The 20,925-nt window shown below is 45.6% G+C and overlaps 1 protein-coding gene across 1 annotated transcript; it reads left to right on the plus strand.

The window, feature by feature from the left end:
- Positions 1–19,157: 19,157 nt before the first annotated feature.
- LOC140898379 (olfactory receptor 10A4-like) lies at positions 19,158–20,138 on the plus strand. The gene has a single exon (XM_073312130.1). The coding sequence runs from the start codon at positions 19,158–19,160 to the stop codon at positions 20,136–20,138; it is 981 nt and encodes a 326-aa protein (XP_073168231.1).
- Positions 20,139–20,925: the final 787 nt, after the last annotated feature.

Genomic DNA, 20,925 nt, shown 5'->3' on the forward strand with positions numbered 1-20,925 from the left:
ACTCTCTGTGCCTCTCTTTACCAAAATCTGGGGGATAATCATTGAGACTGGATCAAAAATTCAAAAATTTTTGGTTAGAGATGATCCATAATTCACCCAATGAACTCATCTTACCCTAGACCAGTGGTTCTCAAACTTTTGTACTGGTGACCCCTTTCAACTAGCAAGTCTCTGAGTATGACCCCCACCCCCTTAGAAATTAAAAACACTTTTTTTATATATTTAACACCATTATAAATGCTGGATGCAAAGCAGGGTTTGGGGTGCAGGCTGACAGCTCACGACCCCGCATGTAATAACCTCGTGACTCCCTGAGGGGTCCTGACCCCCAGTTTGACAACCCCTGCTCTAGACCCTGAGTGTTTCCCTCCTTCTCCCTCACCCAGCCCAGACCCCCAAGCAAACACCCACAGCCCTTAATCTTCTCCCACCCCTCTCACAACCCCCACCCCACAGAGCCTCTCAGCCCTAGTTCTTTGAGATTTCCCCCTTCCATGGCCAAGAGCCAACTCCCCACCCAGAGTTCCTGACTCAGCTTCCTCAGAGATCCCTGTTTAACCCCTCTGCCCACCAGTCCCCTCTTCTACCACCAGTCTTCTCCTCTGCTCAGCCCCACTCCCCTGGCATGGCCCCAGGCCCAGGGAACAACACTCACCCCTGGCTCCAAATACCTGCCCATTCTCTCCTCCTTCTCCCCATTGGCAAGCCCTGAACACCACTTCCTTCCTTCCCCACTCTCCTCCTTCCTCTGCCTGGCCCTGCCGCTTTTCTGAACAGTATTTTCAGGGTGGCCTCTGCCCAGCACACAGCTAAGCTGGGGAACTCACTGCCACAAGGGATTGCTGAGATAAAATGACCAGCAGGGTGAGACATTGGCATGGATCACCAGAGCCTTCATGGTTACATTAGATCACAGAATGAATTAAACTGCCATGGTGTAGGTCTCCAGCCAGCCATTAACTCATAGGGAACATCCCTGACACGGACGTCAGTGCAGAATTGTCCACTGAGTGCGTTCCTCTCCCTCCCTCTTCAGCAGCTGGTGCTGGTCCCTCCAAGAGTCACAGCTCTGAGCCGAGCTGTTCTTAGGAGCCTGTGGAAAGAGGCACATTTCATCCCATAAAGCTCTGCTGACTCTCAGGGCTGGATTCAGACACTCCAGGGGCATGCACGGGGTGGGGGGAGGCTTCAAAGAGAGGCTGGGCCAATGGCATGGAACCCTGCTCTGTCCCAGAAGAGGAGCAGGTGAGTCTCCCCCAATCCCTTGGGATCGGCTAGGTGCCCACAGACAGGCAGGGGGCAGTCATGGTACCCCCAGTCCTTACCTCCGCAGCCAGGGTGTGTGCTTGGGTGAGGGGGTCAGGACTGCTGTGCTCTTCCCCTCCCCCTGCATAGAGAGCCCCCTGCTGGGGTGGGGTTGGTGGGGTGCTCCAGAGCAGTGGGGCTGGGAGTTCAAACCCCATGGAGATGCCTGGGGCAGTTCCCCTCTCCCAGAGCCATTATCTCAGGCTTTTTTCAGACTCAGGCTGCAGCTGCTGCAGTGGAGGCAGATCTCCTCATCCCGCCTCAGTTGTTCCAGGCTGTGGGTGACGCAGCATCCGTTGCTGGCCCCAGTCAGACCCAGGGCACTGGACACTCCCACCCCAGCATGCCCCGCTCCTGGTACCGAGTCATGCCGTACTTGGCGTGGTACAGCAGGCACTCTGGTATCAGGGGGTCTCCTTGAGATTCACCAGGTGCAGGGTTTGCAGCAGGGGGCAGAGGGATAGAAAAGTGGGGGAGGAGACACTATGGTCAGTGGGGGCTGGAGGGCAGAGCGCCCCATAAAGAAGGGCCATGCCCCAGGGGATTCTTGGATTGAGGGTCCCAACATCTCATAGAGAAGGGCTGTGCCCCAGGGGATTTGGGATTGAAGGGCCCAGGACCACACAGAAAAGGGCCACACCTCAGCAGGGGCTGGAGTCAAAGGACCTGAATCTCTTCTTCCTGAGACCAGACATACTCCATTGGAACACCATGGACTTACCCTGGGGTGAGGGAGGGAGAAATCAGCCCCACTGAGTCCAATGGAGTTACTCCTGATTTACATCAGGGTGAGTGAGAGGGAATCAGCCCCATTGACTGGAAAGAAGTGACTTCTAACTTTTCTTAACGTTGATGTGTTTTGGTGCTCATTTATTGTGCCCATACAGAGATCAAACCAGGGCTCAGATCCTCATAGCAGGGAGCATTTCCAGTATTCAAGGGCCACTCACCAGCTCTTTGGAGGAAATAAAGTGATAGCGTTATTAGCCAAAGGGTTTAGCTCTCAGTTAGGCCTGTCAGCCTTCGAAGTGCTTGGAATTGCGCTAAATGGATTACGCTGTGCACGTGTATGGAGAGAGGATGAGCTGGTTGAAAGCTACCTCTGGCTCACAGGCTGTGAGTCCTTGAAGGGGGAATGTCCAGTAGTGGCTGACAAACCCGCATGCCATCTGGGCACTTTGAGTTCAGATCTAACCCTGAGCTGAAATCTGAACCTAAGAATAGAATAAGGAGGTACCTGGCTCTGTCTGAGGGTTTTGAATTGTGGGGAAATCACCTGGGTACCACAGGATATTTAGAAGGTGATGAACCAATTTCTGAAATGCACTTACCTGCTGGGAGGGGAGGATGATGGGGGTGGGAATTGGGGAGAAGGCTTTTCGGGGCAGCTAGGGGAGGGGTGATTATGGAGTGGGGGACAGAAAGGGTGGGTGGGTAGGAGATGAGTTGGGGGTCAGGAGATGAGGAGGGGTGGGACAGTGGGAAGAGGGGACATGACTGATAGGGGGACTGGGAGAACAGAGGGGTGTGATGTCCTGTCTCTTTCAATGTTCAGCGGGCTCTATGCTCTAAGAACATAAGACAATAAGAATGGCCATACTGGTTCAGGCCAAAGGTCCATCCAGCGCAGTATCCTGTCCTCTCTCAGTGGCCAATGGCAGGTCCCCCAAAGGGAATGAACAGACAGGTTATCATCAAGTGATCCATGCCCTGTCACCCTGTCAAGGTTCCTTCTCCACTCTGACCTCTAGGATACAGATATGGGGACCTGCATGAAGACCCCTAAAGCTTATTTTTACCAGCTTAGGTTAAAACTTCCCCAAGGTACAAACTATTTTACCTTTTAGCCTTGGACTTTTTTGCTGCAACCACCAAGTGTCTAACAAATATATAATTGGGAAAGAGCCCTCTTGGAAACGTCTTTCCTCCAAAAATCCTCCCCAAACCCTACATCCCCATTCCTGGGGAATGCTTGATAAAAATCCTCACCAATTTGCATCAGTGAACACAGACCCAAACGCTTGGATCTTAGAACAATGAAAAAAGTAATCAGGTTCTTAAAAGAAGAATTTTAAGAGAAGAAAAAGTAAAAGAATCGCCTCTGTAAAATCAGGATGGTAAATACCTTACAAGGTAATCAGATTCAAACAATAGAGAATCCCTCTAGGCAAAACCTTAAGTTACAAAAAGACACAAAAACAGGAATATACATTCCATTCAGCACAGCTTATTTTCTCAGCCATTTAAACAAAACAGAATCTAACGCATATCTAGCCAGATTACTTACGAAGTTCTAAGACTCCATTCCTTTTCTGTTCCTGGCAAAAGCATCACACACACACAGAGAGAATCTTTGTTTCTCGCCTGCCCCCCCTCCAGCTTTGAAAATATCTTGTCTCTTCATAGAATCATAGAATATCAGGGTTGGAAGGGACCTCAGGAGGTCATCTAGTCCAACCCCCTGCTCAAAAGCAGGACCAATCCCCAATTAAATCATCCCAGCCAGGGCTTTGTCAAGCCTGACCTTAAAAACTTCTAAGGAAGGAGATTCCACCACTTCCCTAGGCAAGTTTTTCCTAATATCCAACCTAAACCTCCCGCACTGCAACTTGAGACCATTACTCCTTGTCCTGTCCTCTTCTACCACTGAGAATAGTCTAGAACCATCCTCTCTGGAACTACCTCTCAGGTAGTTGAAAGCAGCTATCAAATCCCCCCTCATTCTTCTCTTCTGCAGACTAAACAATCCCAGTTCCCTCAGCCTCTCCTCATAAGTCATGTGTTCCAGACCCCTAATCATTTTTGTTGCCCTTCGCTGGACTCTTTCCAATTTATCCACATCCTTCTTGTAGTGTGGGGCCCAAAACTGGACACAGTACTCCAGATGAGACCTCACCAATGTCGAATAGAGGGGGACGATCACGTCCCTCGATCTGCTCGCTATGCCCCTACTTATACATCCCAAAATGCCATTGGCCTTCTTGGCAACAAGGGCACACTGCTGACTGATATCCAGCTTCTCGTCCACTGTCACCCCTAGTTCCTTTTCCGCAGAAGGTCATTTTGGTCCTCATTGGTCATTTTGGTCAGGTGCCAGCGAGGTTATCCTAGCTTCTTAGCCTTTTACAGGTGGAAGGGTTTTTCCTCTGGCCAGGAGGGATTTTAAAGGTGTTTACCCTTTCCTTTATATTTATGACACGTCCCCCAAATCACAGATAGGGTGAAATGCTTTCTGGGATTTCTTTCTGGAGCTCTAGGAGAAAAGAGAGTTAATAAGACACATGCACCTCTAAATCTACTAACAAGTATATAAAGACTAACAATATTTTCCACATCTCAAGGACGATTTTAACCAGTTGATTCTGGGAAACTTTCACGGGACAGTGCATCAGCCACTTTGTTAGAAGCTCCTGAGATGTGTTGGATGTTGAAATCAAAATCTTGGAGATCTAAACTCCACCGAATACGTTTTTTGTTATTTCCCATGGCGGTATGAAGCCACTGTAGCACAGCATGGTCGGTTTGCAGGTGGAAACGCCGTCCCCAAACATATGGGCGTAGCTTTTCCAGAGCGTAGAAAATGGCTTAACGTTCCTTTTTACTGACTGACCAGTTGCTTTCCCTCTCAGACAGCTTCTTGCTGAGAAACACGACAGGATGGAATTCTTGATCCACTCCTTCGTCCATTAAAACTGCTCCCACACCACGCTCGGACACATCTGTGGTTACGAGGAATGGTTTGTCAAAGTCTGGGGCCCTTAGTACAGGGTCAGACATGAGTGTCGCTTTAAGCTTGTTAAAGGCCTTCTGACACTTTTCGGCCCACTGAACAGCATTTGGCTGTTTCTGTTTGGTTAGGTCTGTTAGTGGGGTGGCGATTTGGCTGTATTGCGGTACAAATCGCCTGTAATAACCGGCCAAGCCTAAGAAAGATTGAACCGGTTTCTTTGACTTTGGGACAGGCCACTTTTGGATAGCATCCACTCTGGCCTGTAGGGGGTTGATAGTTCCTTGATCCACTGGTGTCCAAGGTAAGTCACTCTGTTTAGGCCTATTTGACACTTCTTAGCCTTAACAGTTAGTCCTGCCTCCCTTATGAGCTTGAAGACTTTCTGTAGATGTTCCAGGTGTTCTGCCCAGGAATCCGAAAATATGGCCACATCGTCAAGGTCGGAGACTGCATAGTCTCCTAATCCCACTAGGAGACCATCTACAAGTCTTTGGAAGGTGGCGGGTGCATTTCACAACCCGAAAGGGAGTATGTTAAATTCATACAGCCCGACATGGGTGGTGAAGTCTGACCTTTCCTTGGCAGATTCATCTAGCAGTACCTGCCAGTACCCCTTGGTTAAGTCCAAGGTAGAGATGAACTGGGCCCGTCCCAGTTTCTCTAATACTTCATCTGTGCGTGGCAATGGATAGTTGTCTGGGCGAGTTACAGCATTTAGTCCATGCAAAAACGTATCTCTCCATCTGGTTTGGGAACTAGAACCACTGGAGATCCCCATGCACTGCCAGAGGGGTGGATTGCACCCATCTGTAACATATCCTGCATCTCCCATTCTATAGCAGTTTTAGCTTGAGGAGACACCCGGAAAGGTTGGACTTTAATTGGGTGAGTATTACCTGTATCAATGGAGTGGTATGCCCGTTCAGTCAGTCCTGGGGTGGCTGAGAACGTTGGCGCGTAGCTAGTGCACAGCTCCTTGATCTGCTGTCGCTGCATATGCCCAAGGGTCATGGAGAAGTTCACCTCTTCCACGCCACCAGCACTTTTCCCTTCGTAGTGGACACCTTCAAGCCACTCAGCGTCATCTCCTCCCTGGGCTGTAAACTGACAAACCTTTTATTCTCTGGAATAAAAGGGCTTTAGAGAATTAATATGGTACACCTCAGGCTTTCAGTTTGAGGTGGGGAGTGCTGTGAGATAATTAACAGCTCCCATGCGCTCCTGGACCGTGAATGGCCCTTCCCATGATGCTTCCATTTTATGGGCCTGGAGCGCCTTTAAGACCATGACCTGGTCCCCTACTTTGAAGGAACACTCTCTGGCATGTTTATCACACCAGGCTTTTTGCTCTTTTTGAGCATCCTGTAGGTTTTCTTTAGCAAAGGCTAGAGAGGTTTGGAGGGTGTTTTGTAATCCCACCACTCTGCCACCATGTCAAGGTTCCTTCCCCACTCTGAACTCTTGGGTACAGATGTGGGGACCTGCATGAAGACCCCCAAAGCTTATTTTTACCAGCTTAGGTTAAAACTTCCCCAAGGTACAAACTATTTTACCTTTTGCCCTGGGACTTTTTTGCTGCCACCACCAAGCGTCTAACAAATATATAATCGGGAAAGAGCCCACTTGGAAACGTCTTTCCCCCCAAAATCCTCCCCAAACCTACACCCCCTTTCCTGGGGAAGGTTTGATAAAAATCCTCACCAATTTGCATCGGTGAACACAGACCCAAACCCTTGATCTTAAGAACAATGAAAAAAGCAATCAGGTTCTTAAAAAAGAATTTTAAGTGAAGAAAAAGTAAAAGAATCACCTCTCTAAAAACGGGATGGTAAATACCTTACAGGGTAATCAGATTCAAAATATAGAGAATCCCTCTAGGCAAAACCTTACATTACAAAAAGACACAAAAACAGGAATATACATTCCATTCAGCACAGCTTATTTTCTCAGCCATTTAAACAAAACAGACTCTAATGCATATCTAGCTAGATTAGTTCTAAGACTCCATTCCTTTTCTGTTCCTAGCAAGAGCATCACACACAGAGAGAGAACCTTTGCTTCTCTGCAACCCCTCCAGCTTTGAAAGTAACTTGTCTCCTCATTGGTCATTTTGTTCAGGTGTCAGCAAGGTTGTCCTAGCTTCTTGTCCTTTTACAGGTGAAAGGGTTTTTCCTCTGGCCAGGAGGGATTTTAAAGGTGTTTAACCTTTCCTTTATATTTATGACACACCAGAACCACTAGCCCAAAGTAGGTCTCATGCTGAAACCTAGGCATCACTGATTTCAGCTTTACAGCATTTAGCAAGACTCCTAATTGAGTCTAAATTAACTCTGTTATTACACAGTGGTGAGAGAAAGGGGCAAATTGGTGTTTGGGGCAACAGGCAAGCAATATTAGTGCCACTTATTTCTCTTAATTCATTGGGCTTTGGAACCCATGTCCCTCACCTAGTGAATGCTACTTAGTTGAGGGTGAGTCCCTCAGTCATAAGGTGCCAAGTACAGTTCTACTGTCCTTGATTCACATAACTAGGATAACAACCCTTTATTACTCCTGCCCCAAAAAAAAGAGACTTGGGATCCCACAGCAGCCAAAGTGGCCATTTGAGCAAGCAGTCCCGTCATGCTAGGCAGGATGGGGGTGCCCATGCAAATGAGAACAGCCCTGAAGTCCTTTTCCACAGCTCACCACCAGATGTCAGGGGAGAGCTCATTCTGACTCTGCTTACAAAATAATGCCAAATAGTCAGAACCCTGCTTCAGAAGGAATGAACAGAACAGGGCAATTATCGAATGATCCGTCCACCATTGTCCAATCCCAGCTACTGGCAGTCAGAGGTTTAGGAACATCCAAAGCATAGGGTTGTGTCCCTGACCATCTTGGCTAATAGCCATTGGTGGATGTATCCTCCATGGACTTATCTAATTCATTTTTTAAGCCAGTTATACTTTTGGCCTTCACAAAATCCCCTGGCAATGAGTTCAACAAGTTGACTGTGCGTTGTGGGAAAAAGTACTTCCTTTTGTTTGTTTTGAATCTGCTGCCTATTAATTTCATTGGGTGACCCCTGGTCCTTCTGTTATGTGAAGGGGTAAATAACACTTCCCTGTTCACTCTCCCCACAGCATTCATGATTTTATGGATGTTTATCATATCCCGCCTTCGTCCTCTCTTTTCTAATCTGAACAATATCAGTCTTTTTCTCTCTCTCCTCATATGGAGGCTGTTCCATACCCCTAATCTCTGTCCTTTTTCCAAGTCTGTCATAAATATAAAGGGAAGGGTAATCACCTTTAAAATCCCTCCTGGCCAGAGGAAAAATCCTCTCACCTGTAAAGGGTTAGAAGCTAAAGGTAACCTCGCTGGCACCTGATCAAAATGACCAATGAGGAGACAAGATACTTTCAAAACCTGGGAGGAGGGAGAGAAACAAAGGGTCTCTGTCTGTCTGTGTGATGCTTTTGCCGGGGACAGAACAGGAATGGAGTCTTAGAACTTAGTCAGTATTCTAGCTAGGTATGTGTTAGATTATGATTTCTTTAAATGGCTGAGAAAATAGCTGTGCTGAATGGAATGAATATTTCTGTCTGTGTGTCTTTTTTGTAACTTAAGGTTTTGTCTAGAGGGATTCTCTATGTTTTGAATCCAATTACCCTGTAAGGTATTCACCATCCTGATTTTATAGAGGTGATTCTTTTTTATTTCTATTAAAAGTCTTCTTGTAAAAAAACTGAATGCTTTTTCATTGTTCTAAGATCCAAGGGTTTGGGTCTGTGGTCACCTATGCAAATTGGTGCAAATTTTTACCAAACCTTCCCCTGGAAGTGGGGTGCAAGGGTTGGGAGGATTTTGGGGGGAAAGACATTTCCAAATGACGCTTTCCTAATAAAAATAAACCCAGATAAATGTTTGGTGGTGGCAGTGAAAGTCCAAGGGCAAAGGGTAAAATAGTTTGTACCTTGGGGAAGTTTTAACCTAAGCTGGTAAAAGTAAGCTTAGGAGGTTTTCATGCAGGTCCCCACATCTGTACCCTAGAGTTCAGAGTGGGGAAGGAACCTTGACAAGGTCTAACCTGTCTTTTTTTTTAGATGGGGTAACCAGAACAGCACACAGTTTTCAAGGTGTTTGCACGTACCATGGATTTATATAGTGGCATTGTGATATTTTCTGTTTTATTATCTATCCCTTTCCTAAAGGTTCCTAACATCCTGTTCGCTTTTTGCACTGCTACTGCATATTCAACAGATGTTTTTAGAGAACTATCTATGATGACACCAAGATCTCTTTCTTGAGTAGTCATAGCTAACTTAGACCCCATCATTTTGTATGTATCGTTGGAATTATGTTTTCCAATGTGCATTACTATGCATTTATCAATATTGAATTCCATCTGCCATTTTGTTGCCCATTCACCCAGTTTTATGAGATCCCTTTTTGACTCTTCACTGTCAGCTTTGGACTTAACAGTCCTGAGTCATTTCGGATTGTCTGCAAATTGTGCCACTTCACTGGTCGCTCCAAGATCATTTATGAATATGTTGAACAGCACAGGTCTCAGTACAGATCCCCGGAGAATGCAGCTATTTCCCTCTCTCCATTGTGAAAACTGACTATTTATTCCTACCCTTTGTTCCCTGTCTTTTAACAAGATACTAATCCATGAGAGAACATTCCCTCTTTTCCCATGACTTCTTACTTTGCTTAAGAGCAGTTGGTATGGGACTTTGTCAAAAGCTTTCTGAAAGTCCAAGTACCCGATATCACCCTTGTCCACATGCTTGTTGACTCCCTGAAAGCATTCTGGAAGTCACATTATCTGAGCAATTTCCCCCTAAAATGAATAGCCATAATCAAGTCCCTAGTGTACTTCATGAGGTCTTTTCCTTTTGGGGGGTATAAACTCTGCTGGGGTGCCATGGCTTTTGGTTAATTGTTTGCTTGTGTGACAGCGTGGGGTATGATGGTGTCACTTTGTGAACTTTGTGTGCAATATTGGTGGAAATATTGGCATGGTGACTGCACAAGTCTGGCCTGGCTCAATGGCAGCCTATTGTGTTGTATTCCAGACAGCTGACCTGCCTGGGAAAGGTGTTTGACATGTCATTGAAGGACCATCATTCAGAACCCATCAAGACTAGAGTCTGGGGCTATTGATTTTTATAATGTCTCAACAACTTGGCCACCCCCAGAGAAAAATGAGTTTTCTATACAGGGGGCCCACAGGCATGAATGTCGGAGATGGAGCTTCACAGTTTGAACCCATGGCCCAGAGACTGGGGCCCACTTAACAGTGCAATTCCATTCTTGGGGCCAACCATGGCCATGTGTAGAAAAGACTTTCAGGAGCAAGATGGCAGGAAGGACTCTGCCCAGCTTGAAACACTGGTGAACCTTGGACTCACAGAAACAGTAAGATCAGACCAGGAGAAGGGGGTGTCTCATAACTGTCTTGTTTTACAGATCTGTATCTGTCGAGGGCTTACTGCATACAGTTTCCTCTTACTAAACCCTTTGCTAAAGCCGTGTTCCTTGCCTCTCTGCCATATTCTTCTTAAAGGGGTTCAGCTAGAAGCCCAGAGTGAGCACAGCCGAGGTGAAGCTCTGGCCGAGTTCTAAGGCAGCTGGACAATGGCCTCCCATGGCCAAAGGAAGGGTGTCAGAAAAGGGGTCTGAGCTGGAGAGTGTTTCCTACAGCCCCAGAGCTAGAAACAATGATGAGACTCTACCCAGATGCACTTATCTTTGAAGTACATGGCTCCCATTGATTGGGCCCTCTTGCAAGAGACAGGTGACTGTACTGCTGGATAAAGGGCCAGCTTGTAACACCTTGTTTATCTGGCTTTTCTTGTATTTGATCAGTTTGTCAATTTGGTTTTAGTTCTTTTTTCTATTTTGGGGAGGGGAGGGAAATGTTTGTTACATGGGAGGCATTGATATTCTGTCTTGCCTTTGGGAAGCCAACGTGCCATCACTTTGATGTTGTTTTCTGAGTGAGCTGAAGGTTTGCTTTCCATGATGATCAAGGGGTGGAAAGGATTTGCTGTAGCTCTCTGGGTGGCTGAGTTCCTGTTGAAAAGATTCTTTTGATGGCGCTGGGATTTTATTGTATTAGTTATGACATGTTAGGGGCTCTCGAGCCTTGGACGGGCGTCTGCATCATTTCAAACCTAAACTAAAACTACAGCCACACTCTCATGTATTCACTTAGATCGAATAAATGGGCTAAAGGTGTTAACATAATCCAGTCACTGTCCAACATTAAAGAGTGTTCAAGAAGGTCTGAAACTTGATGTACAGAGACCTCAGCTTGCTTCGCACCGTGGCAAACACACCAGGAAAAATCCGCTATTAAGCCATGTCCTCAGCTGATGCAAAGCAACATAGTTGAAGTCAATGGAGCTATGTTGATTTACAAGAACCAAGGAGGCAGCTCACTGACTTCATCAGCTCCCATAAACTTCAGACCATGCACTGTAACCTGAACTCCACCTTCTCAACCTCCCTTTCTTCACACACTCTGTCACTGGGTGAGCCGGGCCTTTAGGAGGGAATGGATCCAACCCATCTGTGCCTTATTAACGCCTCTCAATGGGGCCTGAGAGAGAGCAGCTGGACTTTCTAAAGAGACAGAGAAGAACAGGAAATAGGGGAGGAAGCTGTGGCAGAGGCTGCAGAGCTGAGGAGGCACCTACACAGACCTTTGATTGAGGGGAGAGCAGAAGCAGATCCTGGGAAGGGATGAAAAGCTGTTCCCAACTTGGAAACTTGAAGATAGACAGAGAGCCCAAGGGAGGGGGGGCTGGGTCCAGCTTGAGACCGGGCTGGAAGACTCTTTTGTGCTTACTTTGAATTTTATGTTGTCATAACCATAGGGGTATGTTAGGATATAGATATTCAGGCCTCTCTGTAAAGGCCTATACTCTAAGAATGTAGGTGTATTCTTATCACTTAGCTAGTTCTAGAGGTATAAAAGAAAGAATCAAAATCACTTCTGCTGGTGTAACGCCCTTCTCTTACTGTGGCAGCAAGAGGCCCTGTTCTTAGGCTAAGGCCTTTGGCTAAGCAGCAGAGGCAGCCATAAACTGGGAAGCGAACAGTCACATCCTCACATCCCAACCTAGTCACATTGAAATAAGATGCTTGTCATAAATATAAAGGGAAGGGTAATCACCTTTAAAATCCCTCCTGGCCAGAGGAAAAATCCTTTCACCTGTCAAGGGTTAAGAAGCTAAAGGTAACCTCGCTGGTACCTGTCCAAAATGACCAATGAGGAGACGAGATACTTTCAAAAGCTGGGAGGAGGGAAAAAAACAAAGCGTCTCTGTCTGCCTGTGTGATGTTTTTGCCGGGGACAGAACAGGAATGGAGTCTTAGAACTTCGTAAGTAATCTAGCTAGGTGTGTGTTAGATTATGATTTCTTAAATGGCTGAGAAAATAGCTGTGCTGAATAGAATGAATATTCCTGTCTGTGTGTCTTTTTTGTAACTTAAGGTTTTGCCTAGAGGGATTCTCTATGTTTTGAATCTGATTACTCTGTAAGGTATTTACCATCCGGATTTTACAGAGGTGATTCTTTTTACTGTTTCTTCTATTAAAATGTTTCTTTTCAAGAACTGAATGCTTTTTCCACTGTTCTAAGATCCAAGGGTTTGGGTCTGTGGTCACCTATGCAAATTGGTGAGGATTTTTACCAAACCTTCCCCAGGAAGTGGGGTGCAAGGGTTGGGAGGATTCTGGGGGGAAAGACATTTCCAAACGACGCTTTCCTAATAAAAATAAACCCAGATATATGTTTGGTGGTGGCAGTGGAAGTCCAAGGGCAAAAGGTAAAATAGTTTGTACCTTGGGGAAGTTTTAACCTAAGCTGGTAAATGTAAGCTTAGGAGGTTTTCATGCAGATCCCCACATCTGTACCCGAGTTCAGAGTGGGGAAGGAACCTTGTCAATGCTATTGGGCTGCTAGGCATTATCAGGACAGGATTGTATTCCTATCACCTCCAGAGAAAGGGAAGTGCCTAGAAGGTGAAAAAGGAAACTTAGTTTGATAGCATCCTGTCTGGCAAGAACTCACTTCTCAGTAGCTGAGATGTGAAATCCTCATTTCTGTGTTGTTCTGTCATTGTAGTTCCCATTTCCCTATTGTTTGTCTGTATAATCTCTGTCTGGTTCTGTGATTGTTTCTGTCGGCTGTATAATTAATTTTGCTGGGTGTAAACTAATTAAGATGCTGGGATATAATTGGTTAAATAATCGTGTTACAATATGTTAGGATTAGTTAACTAATCATTTTACTGAAATTAAACTAAGGTATAGCTAAGCAGAACTCAAGTTTTACTATACAGTCTGCAGTCAGTCAGGAAGTAAGGGGGGAATGGGAACAGGGAATGGGGGTGGGGAAATTGGAATCATATTTTGCCAGGAGGAAGAACGGGAACAGGGACACAGGTAACCCTCTGTGGTGTCAGATCTGGGAGTGGGGGACACTAAGGAAGGAAAGTGGAATCATACTTGCTGGAAGTTCACCCCAATAAACATCAAATTGTTTGCACCTTTGGACTTTGGGTATTGTTGCTCTCTGTTCATGTGAGAAGGCCCAGGGAAGTAAGCGGGTGAAGGAATAAGCCCCCTAACACCAGGCAAGGTGTATTGGTTTACCTTTGTTTTCTCAACTTGTGAATTTTCCCTTTGCTAGAGGGAGGTTTATCCCTGTTTTGTTGTAACTTTTTGAAACTAAGGCTCGAGGGGGTTCCTCTGTTCTCTTTCAATTTTCTGCTACTCTGTAAGGTGAACTACTAGCCTAAGTTTACAGAGGTGATACTTTTACCTTTTTCTCTTGAAATAAAATCCTTCTTTTTAAGAACCTAACTGACTTTTTCCATGGTTCCAAGACCCAGGGGTTTGGGTCTTTGATCATTTTGTAACCAATTGGTTAGGATATTATTCTCAAGCCTCCCCAGGAAAGGGGGTGTATAGGCTTGGGGGAATATTTTGGGGGAATAGGACTCCAAGTGGTCCTTTCCCTAATTGTTTGTTAAATCACTTGGTGGTAGCAGTGAAACCAGGGCAGAAGGAAATCTGTGCCTTGGGCAAGTTTTAACCTCAGCTGGTAAAAATAAGCTTTGGGGGTCTTTCATGCAGGTCCCCACACCTGTACCCCAGAGTTCAGAGTGGGGAAGGAAGCCTGACATATGTAAATAAGCCAGACCCCAAGAAGGGACACATGAGCCTTTGTGGAGTTATTGAGGAGCAACAAGAAAGGAAATGGAGGCCAGGCACTGCAGAGTCATCCCAAGTCACGAGGTGGCACTTGAGAGGTGGCCACACTATTTACACGTCCCTTTACCAAACTACCCTTTCCTATCCTATCCACATAATTTGTAGATATTGATGTAGTAGAGTTGTGTGCAGGGAGGGGTTAGTATGATCCATGGTGGAGACAGAAGACTGGCATTCCCAGCGGAGCAGAGTTAACATTGCTAGAGGAAAACTGCCTTTAGTTTACCCCTTATAACTTCTTTCAAGGGCTGTTTTTCACATGAGAGATTTTTTCCCTTGAAAAATGTGATTTCATCAAAATTTACATTTCCTGCTGGACAACTGGGAAGCCAGACAGCATAGGTATCCGGGCAGCCGAGGAATCAGGCAGCAGTCAAGCTAAAATCAACCAGGAGTCTGTTTCTGTCAAACAGGAGTCTGCCTGTTGTCCACTAAAAGTTTCAATGGATTCAACACACTCCCATGAAAAGTTCCTATTCTGTCAAAACAGTATGTTCCACTGGAAAATTGTTCCATACGATAATTTTTGACCAGCTCTAATCATTATATGTTAATGTATTTATCCCACTGATGGGGGTGATATGCAAGTTATTATCAAGGTCACTCAAGAGAACAAAGGGGAATCTGATTCAGAGATCCTCAGCTTCTCTGCTCAGCCCATTATGTGAGTAAGATTTTGGGTGCAACATTGCGTACCAAACTATAGTGCCCATTTCCTTACCCGCAAGGATCAATGGGAAATTTGGGTAAACAAGGAAAGCAGGGTTACGACTCCAGGACGTTACTGCTTGTAGTGATAAATTATTTATTGCTTCAGATTTACCAGATCACTTATCCCGTATTCAGCCAACTGCTAACTGATTAGGATACATGGGGACTTTTCATGGGGTCATGGTGTTCCACCTCTCAGTCTTATCAAAAAGAAGACTGAGAGGTGACTTGATTAAAACCTATATGTTCCTTCATGGGGAGAAAGTACCTGGTACTAAAGGGCACTTTCAAATTATCAGGATAAGAACAAATGGCTGGAAGCTGAAGCCAGATAAATGCAAATTAGAAATAGGGCACAAATGTCTAACAGTGAGGGTTTGAAGGGGTACAATGACCCCACACTGGCTGGAAAGAGGCTAATGAGGGCCCAGGTGCTTAGTCAGCCCTACCCTGTTACACCTATGAGAGGGGTCAAAGCCTGGATGGAGCAGTTGAAAAAGGAAAAGCCCAATACAGTAAGGGCTGAGCAGGAGAAGGAGTGGACCTCTTGTGCTAGCACCTTGAAGGAAGGCCTGGCTGGGGTCAGAGAAAACCTATAGATTGTGTGGAGGCAGGCTGGTCTGGGGCCAGACGCTGTCCTGAGCCTGCTAGGTGCCAGATCCAATTTGGGGCAGATAGACCCACCTTGGACCTGTACATTTGCTTGGTTCATCATAATGAATCCTCTTTCCTTCTGGGATCTGTGGAGGGGTGAGCCTGAGAAGGAGCTGGGAGAAAGGCTAAGGGCCAGGCTCATTGGTCAAGGGGTATGAGTCTCACTCGCTCTGGGTGCAAGAGGTCCCAGGTTCAAATCCCAGGTGAGCCCTTTTGAGTTTCCCTACAGGAAAGGACCTGAGGATTGCAGTGGACAAGAAACTGGATATAAGTCAGCAGTGTGCCCTTGTTGCCCGGAAGGCCAACGGCATATTAGGCTGTATTAGTAGAAGTATTGCCGGTCAATTGAGGGAAGTGATTATTTCCCTCTTTTCAGCACTGGTGAGGCCACACCTTGAGTATTGTGTCCAGTTTTGGTCCCCCCACTACAGAAGGGATGTGGACAAATTGGAGAGAGTCCAGCAGAGCGCAACAGAAATGATTAGGGGGCTGGGGCACATGACTTACAAGGAGAGGCTGAGGGAACTGGGGTTATTTAGTCTGCAGAAGAGAAGAGTGAGGGGGGGATTTGATAGCAGCCTTCAACTACCTGAAGGGGGGTTCCAAAGAGGATGGAGCTAGGCTGTTCTCAGTGGTGGCAGATGGCAGAACAAGAAGCAGTGGTCTCGAGTTGCAGTGGGGGAGGTCTAGGTTGGATATTAGGAAACACTATTTCACTAGGACGGTGGTGAAGCACTGGAATGGGTTACCTCGGGATGTGGTGGAATCTCCATTCTTAGAGGCTTTTAAGGCCCGGCTTGACAAAGCCCTGGCTGGGATGATTTGGTTGGCTTTGGTCCTGCTTTGAGCAGGGGATTGGACTAGATGACCTCCTGAGGTCTCTTCCAACCCTAATATTCTATGATTCCATGACAGGCTGAGTTAGAAAGTAGCCCAGGAGGAGGCAAAGGGTTTGAATAGAAAGACCTGAACAGCTTATTACAGGGTACCCAGAGTAGATAGTAAGCCTGGGTTCCCCTCCCAGCCCCCCAAGGATGGTGGCACAAAGGCCCCCCAGAGATGAGCTGGAAGGCAAATAAAGCCTGAAGTCACCCTGAAGACCTGGCTTGAACCCACTGGACTACTGAGGAGCTAGACTGGGTTTACCTCAGATTGGATGGGAATATATGTGACTTGGCTGGACGGCTGAGTTACGAGAAGTAGATCACAGCACAGCCAGAGTGACAGTCAGCAAGGAGTGCCAAAGAAGAAGTGACCTTGCTATGAATCATAGAATCATAGACTATCAGGGTTGGAAGGGACCTCAGGAGGTCATCTAGTCCAACCCCCTGCTCAACGCAGGACCAATCCCCAACTAAAACTATGCCATGCCCAACCATGAGGAGGCACGCCAGCCAGGGAGTCACACTTCTAGAGAAGTTGGTTAACCATTGGAAAAAGCTACCAAGAGAAGTGGTGAATTCTCCATCTCTTGATATCTTCACATAAAGACCAGATGCTTTTCTGAAAGTTGCTTTAACCAAACACATGTTATTGGGCTAAATACAGGGGTAACTGGGTGAAATGTAACATCCTGCTATGTACAGGGAAGGTGATTCAATGTCCCTGCTCTCCTAAGATGGTTGAATCTATGAACCCTCTTCTAAAGCAGTTGGTACTAGCTAATTCAGAGACAGGAGAGTGGACAAGGTGGATGACTGGCCTCCTCGAGAATGGCAATTCCTATGTCCCTTAGAACTGGTAAAGAGAAACACCTCCTTTGATGTTAGACATTTTCCTATCTCCATAACTATTCCTTTGAAGCTAGAAGTTGTCCTATTTCCACAACTTTCTCTCTGAGGTTAGGAGTTCATGTATTAAACTTGTTTGTAAGTTCTAAAAATAAAATGGAGCATTAACGCTGCCTTTGCGGCAGTTGTAAATTCCCATTAGCATAAGTTTCCAGGGAGTTGTTTCACTCTCATATAACGAATCAGAGAAGCCATTCACTTTTTGGGATCAGATAAAAGCCAACTGTGACAAGCAGGAGAATAGAACAGGGGATCCTCTGTTTTTGAGGAAGCACAATCTTTCTCATCAGATTCACAGAAGGTAAAGGATGTTGTATATTGTCATGAATAATGTGTAACAGAGATATTGTGTTTCTGTGAGACACACCCTGAACAGACAGTTTTAGACGTATGTAGAACACCCTGGGTTTACTCAGAGTCAGCCCTAGCCAGAGCTAGATGGCAGGAATTTGTGAGGATTTATGAGAATTTCTGCCTCCCCAGTCATTCACTGCACAAAAGCCAAATATTCAGTAGGAGGAACAAACCTTAAAATAGGAAATCTTCAATGAGGTATCTAGCTAGCTAACTCTCTGTCTGCCCATCTGTTGCTATCTATCCTTCCCTCGACAATCTAGCTTTATTTCTGCCAGTCTATCTGGCAGTGTCTCTGTCTCTCCTTCATCTATCTATCTACCTATCTATCTAACTTCATTAATTTGCCATCAGAGTGATTTCTAAGTTACAGAAGATAAAAGAAGCCCTAAAACATGAGTTTACAGTTCAATATGACTGCAAAAAATGCAATGTCTAGCGGATATGAAGAAGAAATAGGCAAGTATTAAAATGAATATTGTATTGTATCTGATATTTGCATGGCTAGTCATTCTGTTAAAACTCCCTAAACAAAGACATAGAATAACAAACAAACAATTACTAATGTACTGCCTAATTCAAAATTCACATACAAATTCATCACTAACTCAGGTATCAGTAAAAAATTCAGATATGTGTGTGACAAGGAGGTAGAATAATGAATCATAGAACTAAAGGGCTTGAAAGGATCTTGAGAGGTCACCTAGTCCAGCCTCCTGTGCTGACCATCTAGACCATCTCTGACAGGTGTTTGTCTAAGCTGCTTTTAAAAAAGTCAAATAATGGGGATTCCACAACCTGCCTTGTAACCTGTTCTGGGGCTTCCCTATCCTTAGAGTTAGAAAGTTTTTCTACTGTCTAAACTAAATCTCCCTTGCTGCAGATAAAGCTGATTGCTTCTTGTGAGACCCTCAGTGGACATAAAGAAAAAGTGATCACTGTCTTCTTAGTAACAACCTCTTACATGTTTGAAGGCTCATCAGGTTCCCCCTCCGTTTTTTCTTCTCTAGACTAAATATGTCCAGTTCTTTCAGCCTTGCTTCATAGGTCGGGTTTTCTGAACCTTTTATCATTTTGTTGAGCACTTCTAGATTCTCTCCAATTTGTCCACATATTTCTTATTTTGTGATTGCCAAAACTGAACCTAGTCCTCCAGCTGAGGCATTCTCGGTGAGCTTATGCTCAAATAAATTTGTTAGTCTCTAAGGTGCTACAAGTACTCCTCTTCTTTTAACAAAAACAAAGTCACCCCCTCCCCACAAAGGTATCTGTTTCTTGTCATATTTCACAAGCTATTATTGCTACTTTTTAAAAATTATTTTTCTTGCTAGAATCCATGGCAGACACAAAGGAGAGAAATCAAACGTCCGTCACAGGATTTATCCTCCTGGACTTTGGGAATCTCCATGAACTGAAAATTCTTCTCTTCCCGCTGTTTCTACTGATCTACATTGTGACAGTGGCTGGGAACATCCTCGTTGTTGCACTAATTGTGTCCGATCAGTACCTTCACACCCCCATGTACTTCTTCCTGGGGAACTTGTCCTGCTTGGAGAATTGCTACACCTCCACCATCCTGCCCAGGATGCTGGCCAGTCTCCTGACTGGGGACAGATCCATTTCTGTTCATGGCTGCCTGGTACAATTTGATATCTTTGGTTCTCTGTTAGCTGCAGAATGTTGTCTCTTATCAGTGATGTCTTACGATCGGTATTTAGCCATATGCAAACCACTGCATTATGCAGCCTGCATGAATAGTAGATTTTCCTTCCAGCTAGCAGCTGGGTCTTGGCTAAGTGGGTCTGTAGTCAACACCATCACAGCATGTTGGCTATCACAATTGATTTTCTGTGGCCCCAATGAAATTGACCATTTCCTTTGTGATTACACCCCATTGATAAAACTGTCCTGCAGTGACACCAGTCTGATGGTTCTTGTGATTTTCCTTGTCTGCTTCATATTCATTCTTCCCCCATTTCTATTAACCCTGGCATCTTACATGGCTATCATCAGCACTGTCCTGAGAATCTCTTCCAGTGCTGGGAGGCAAAAGGCTTTTTCCACCTGCTCCTCTCACCTCATCGTGGTAACAATTTTCTATGGAACCCTGTTTGTTGTTTACATGCTCCCAGACACTGCTGCACTGCGAGACCTGAACAAAGTGTTCTCCGTCTTCTACACCATCCTGACTCCCGTGGTCAATCCCCTCATCTACAGCCTGAGAAACAAGGAGGTCAAGGAGGCCCTGAGAAAAGCTCTAAGTAAGACTATGGCTTTTATAACCAATCACAAATTTTCTTCTCAACATTTATTGTAAGTTGCAATAAAATGGATATAATGGGAGCTCATCAAGTGGTGTAATATAGCAAACCACAGCGCACGTGGGAGCCCTGAATTATTCGAGCTGTTCTATTACCAACAGTGAGACCCCTGGTGTACGGAAGGGCCAGTTTCTAAGTAATGATTGCAGCGCCAGGTATTCGCTGACTCACAAGGCGCGGTCTGGATGGACCTGGATCTGCCTGGGGTAAAGTGAGCTAAAGGAGCTGCACTGCGACATGGGTAGAGCATGTCCAGCCCACCCTCAACTGAACTCCACTGATGTCAGTGGGGACTTAAGGGGGTTATTCCTGATGAAGTTCCCTACAGTGCAGCAGGTCTACGCGAGGTATACGATGTTTGCAGTGTTGTTTTAGCTGTGTTTTTCCCCAGGATATTAGAGAGACAAGGTAGGTGAGGTAATATCGTTTATTGGTCCAGCTTATGCTGGTGAAAGAGACAAGCTTTGGAATTTACACAGAGGTCTTCTTGAGATCGGGGACAGGTACTCGGCATGTCACAGCTGCATACAAATGTGGAACAGATAAGGCATTAACACATTGCAAGAGGCTATTCAAGGTGAAGTGGGCAGTTAACACCTCTCCAGTCACAGGACAAAAAGGATTGGGGTATGTCTACACTTACTATTTAAAGGGCAAAAAGTCCCTTTTTTTGCATTAAAACCGCCATACTGTCTACACTTGTTAATGACTTTTTGCAGTGAAACTCAGGTTTCCCCGCAAAAAAAAATCCCACCTTCACGAGAAGCATACAGCTCTGCCCGC

This window comes from Lepidochelys kempii, chromosome 14, assembly GCF_965140265.1.
Source record: "Lepidochelys kempii isolate rLepKem1 chromosome 14, rLepKem1.hap2, whole genome shotgun sequence".
Taxonomy (NCBI): Eukaryota; Metazoa; Chordata; order Testudines; family Cheloniidae; genus Lepidochelys; species Lepidochelys kempii.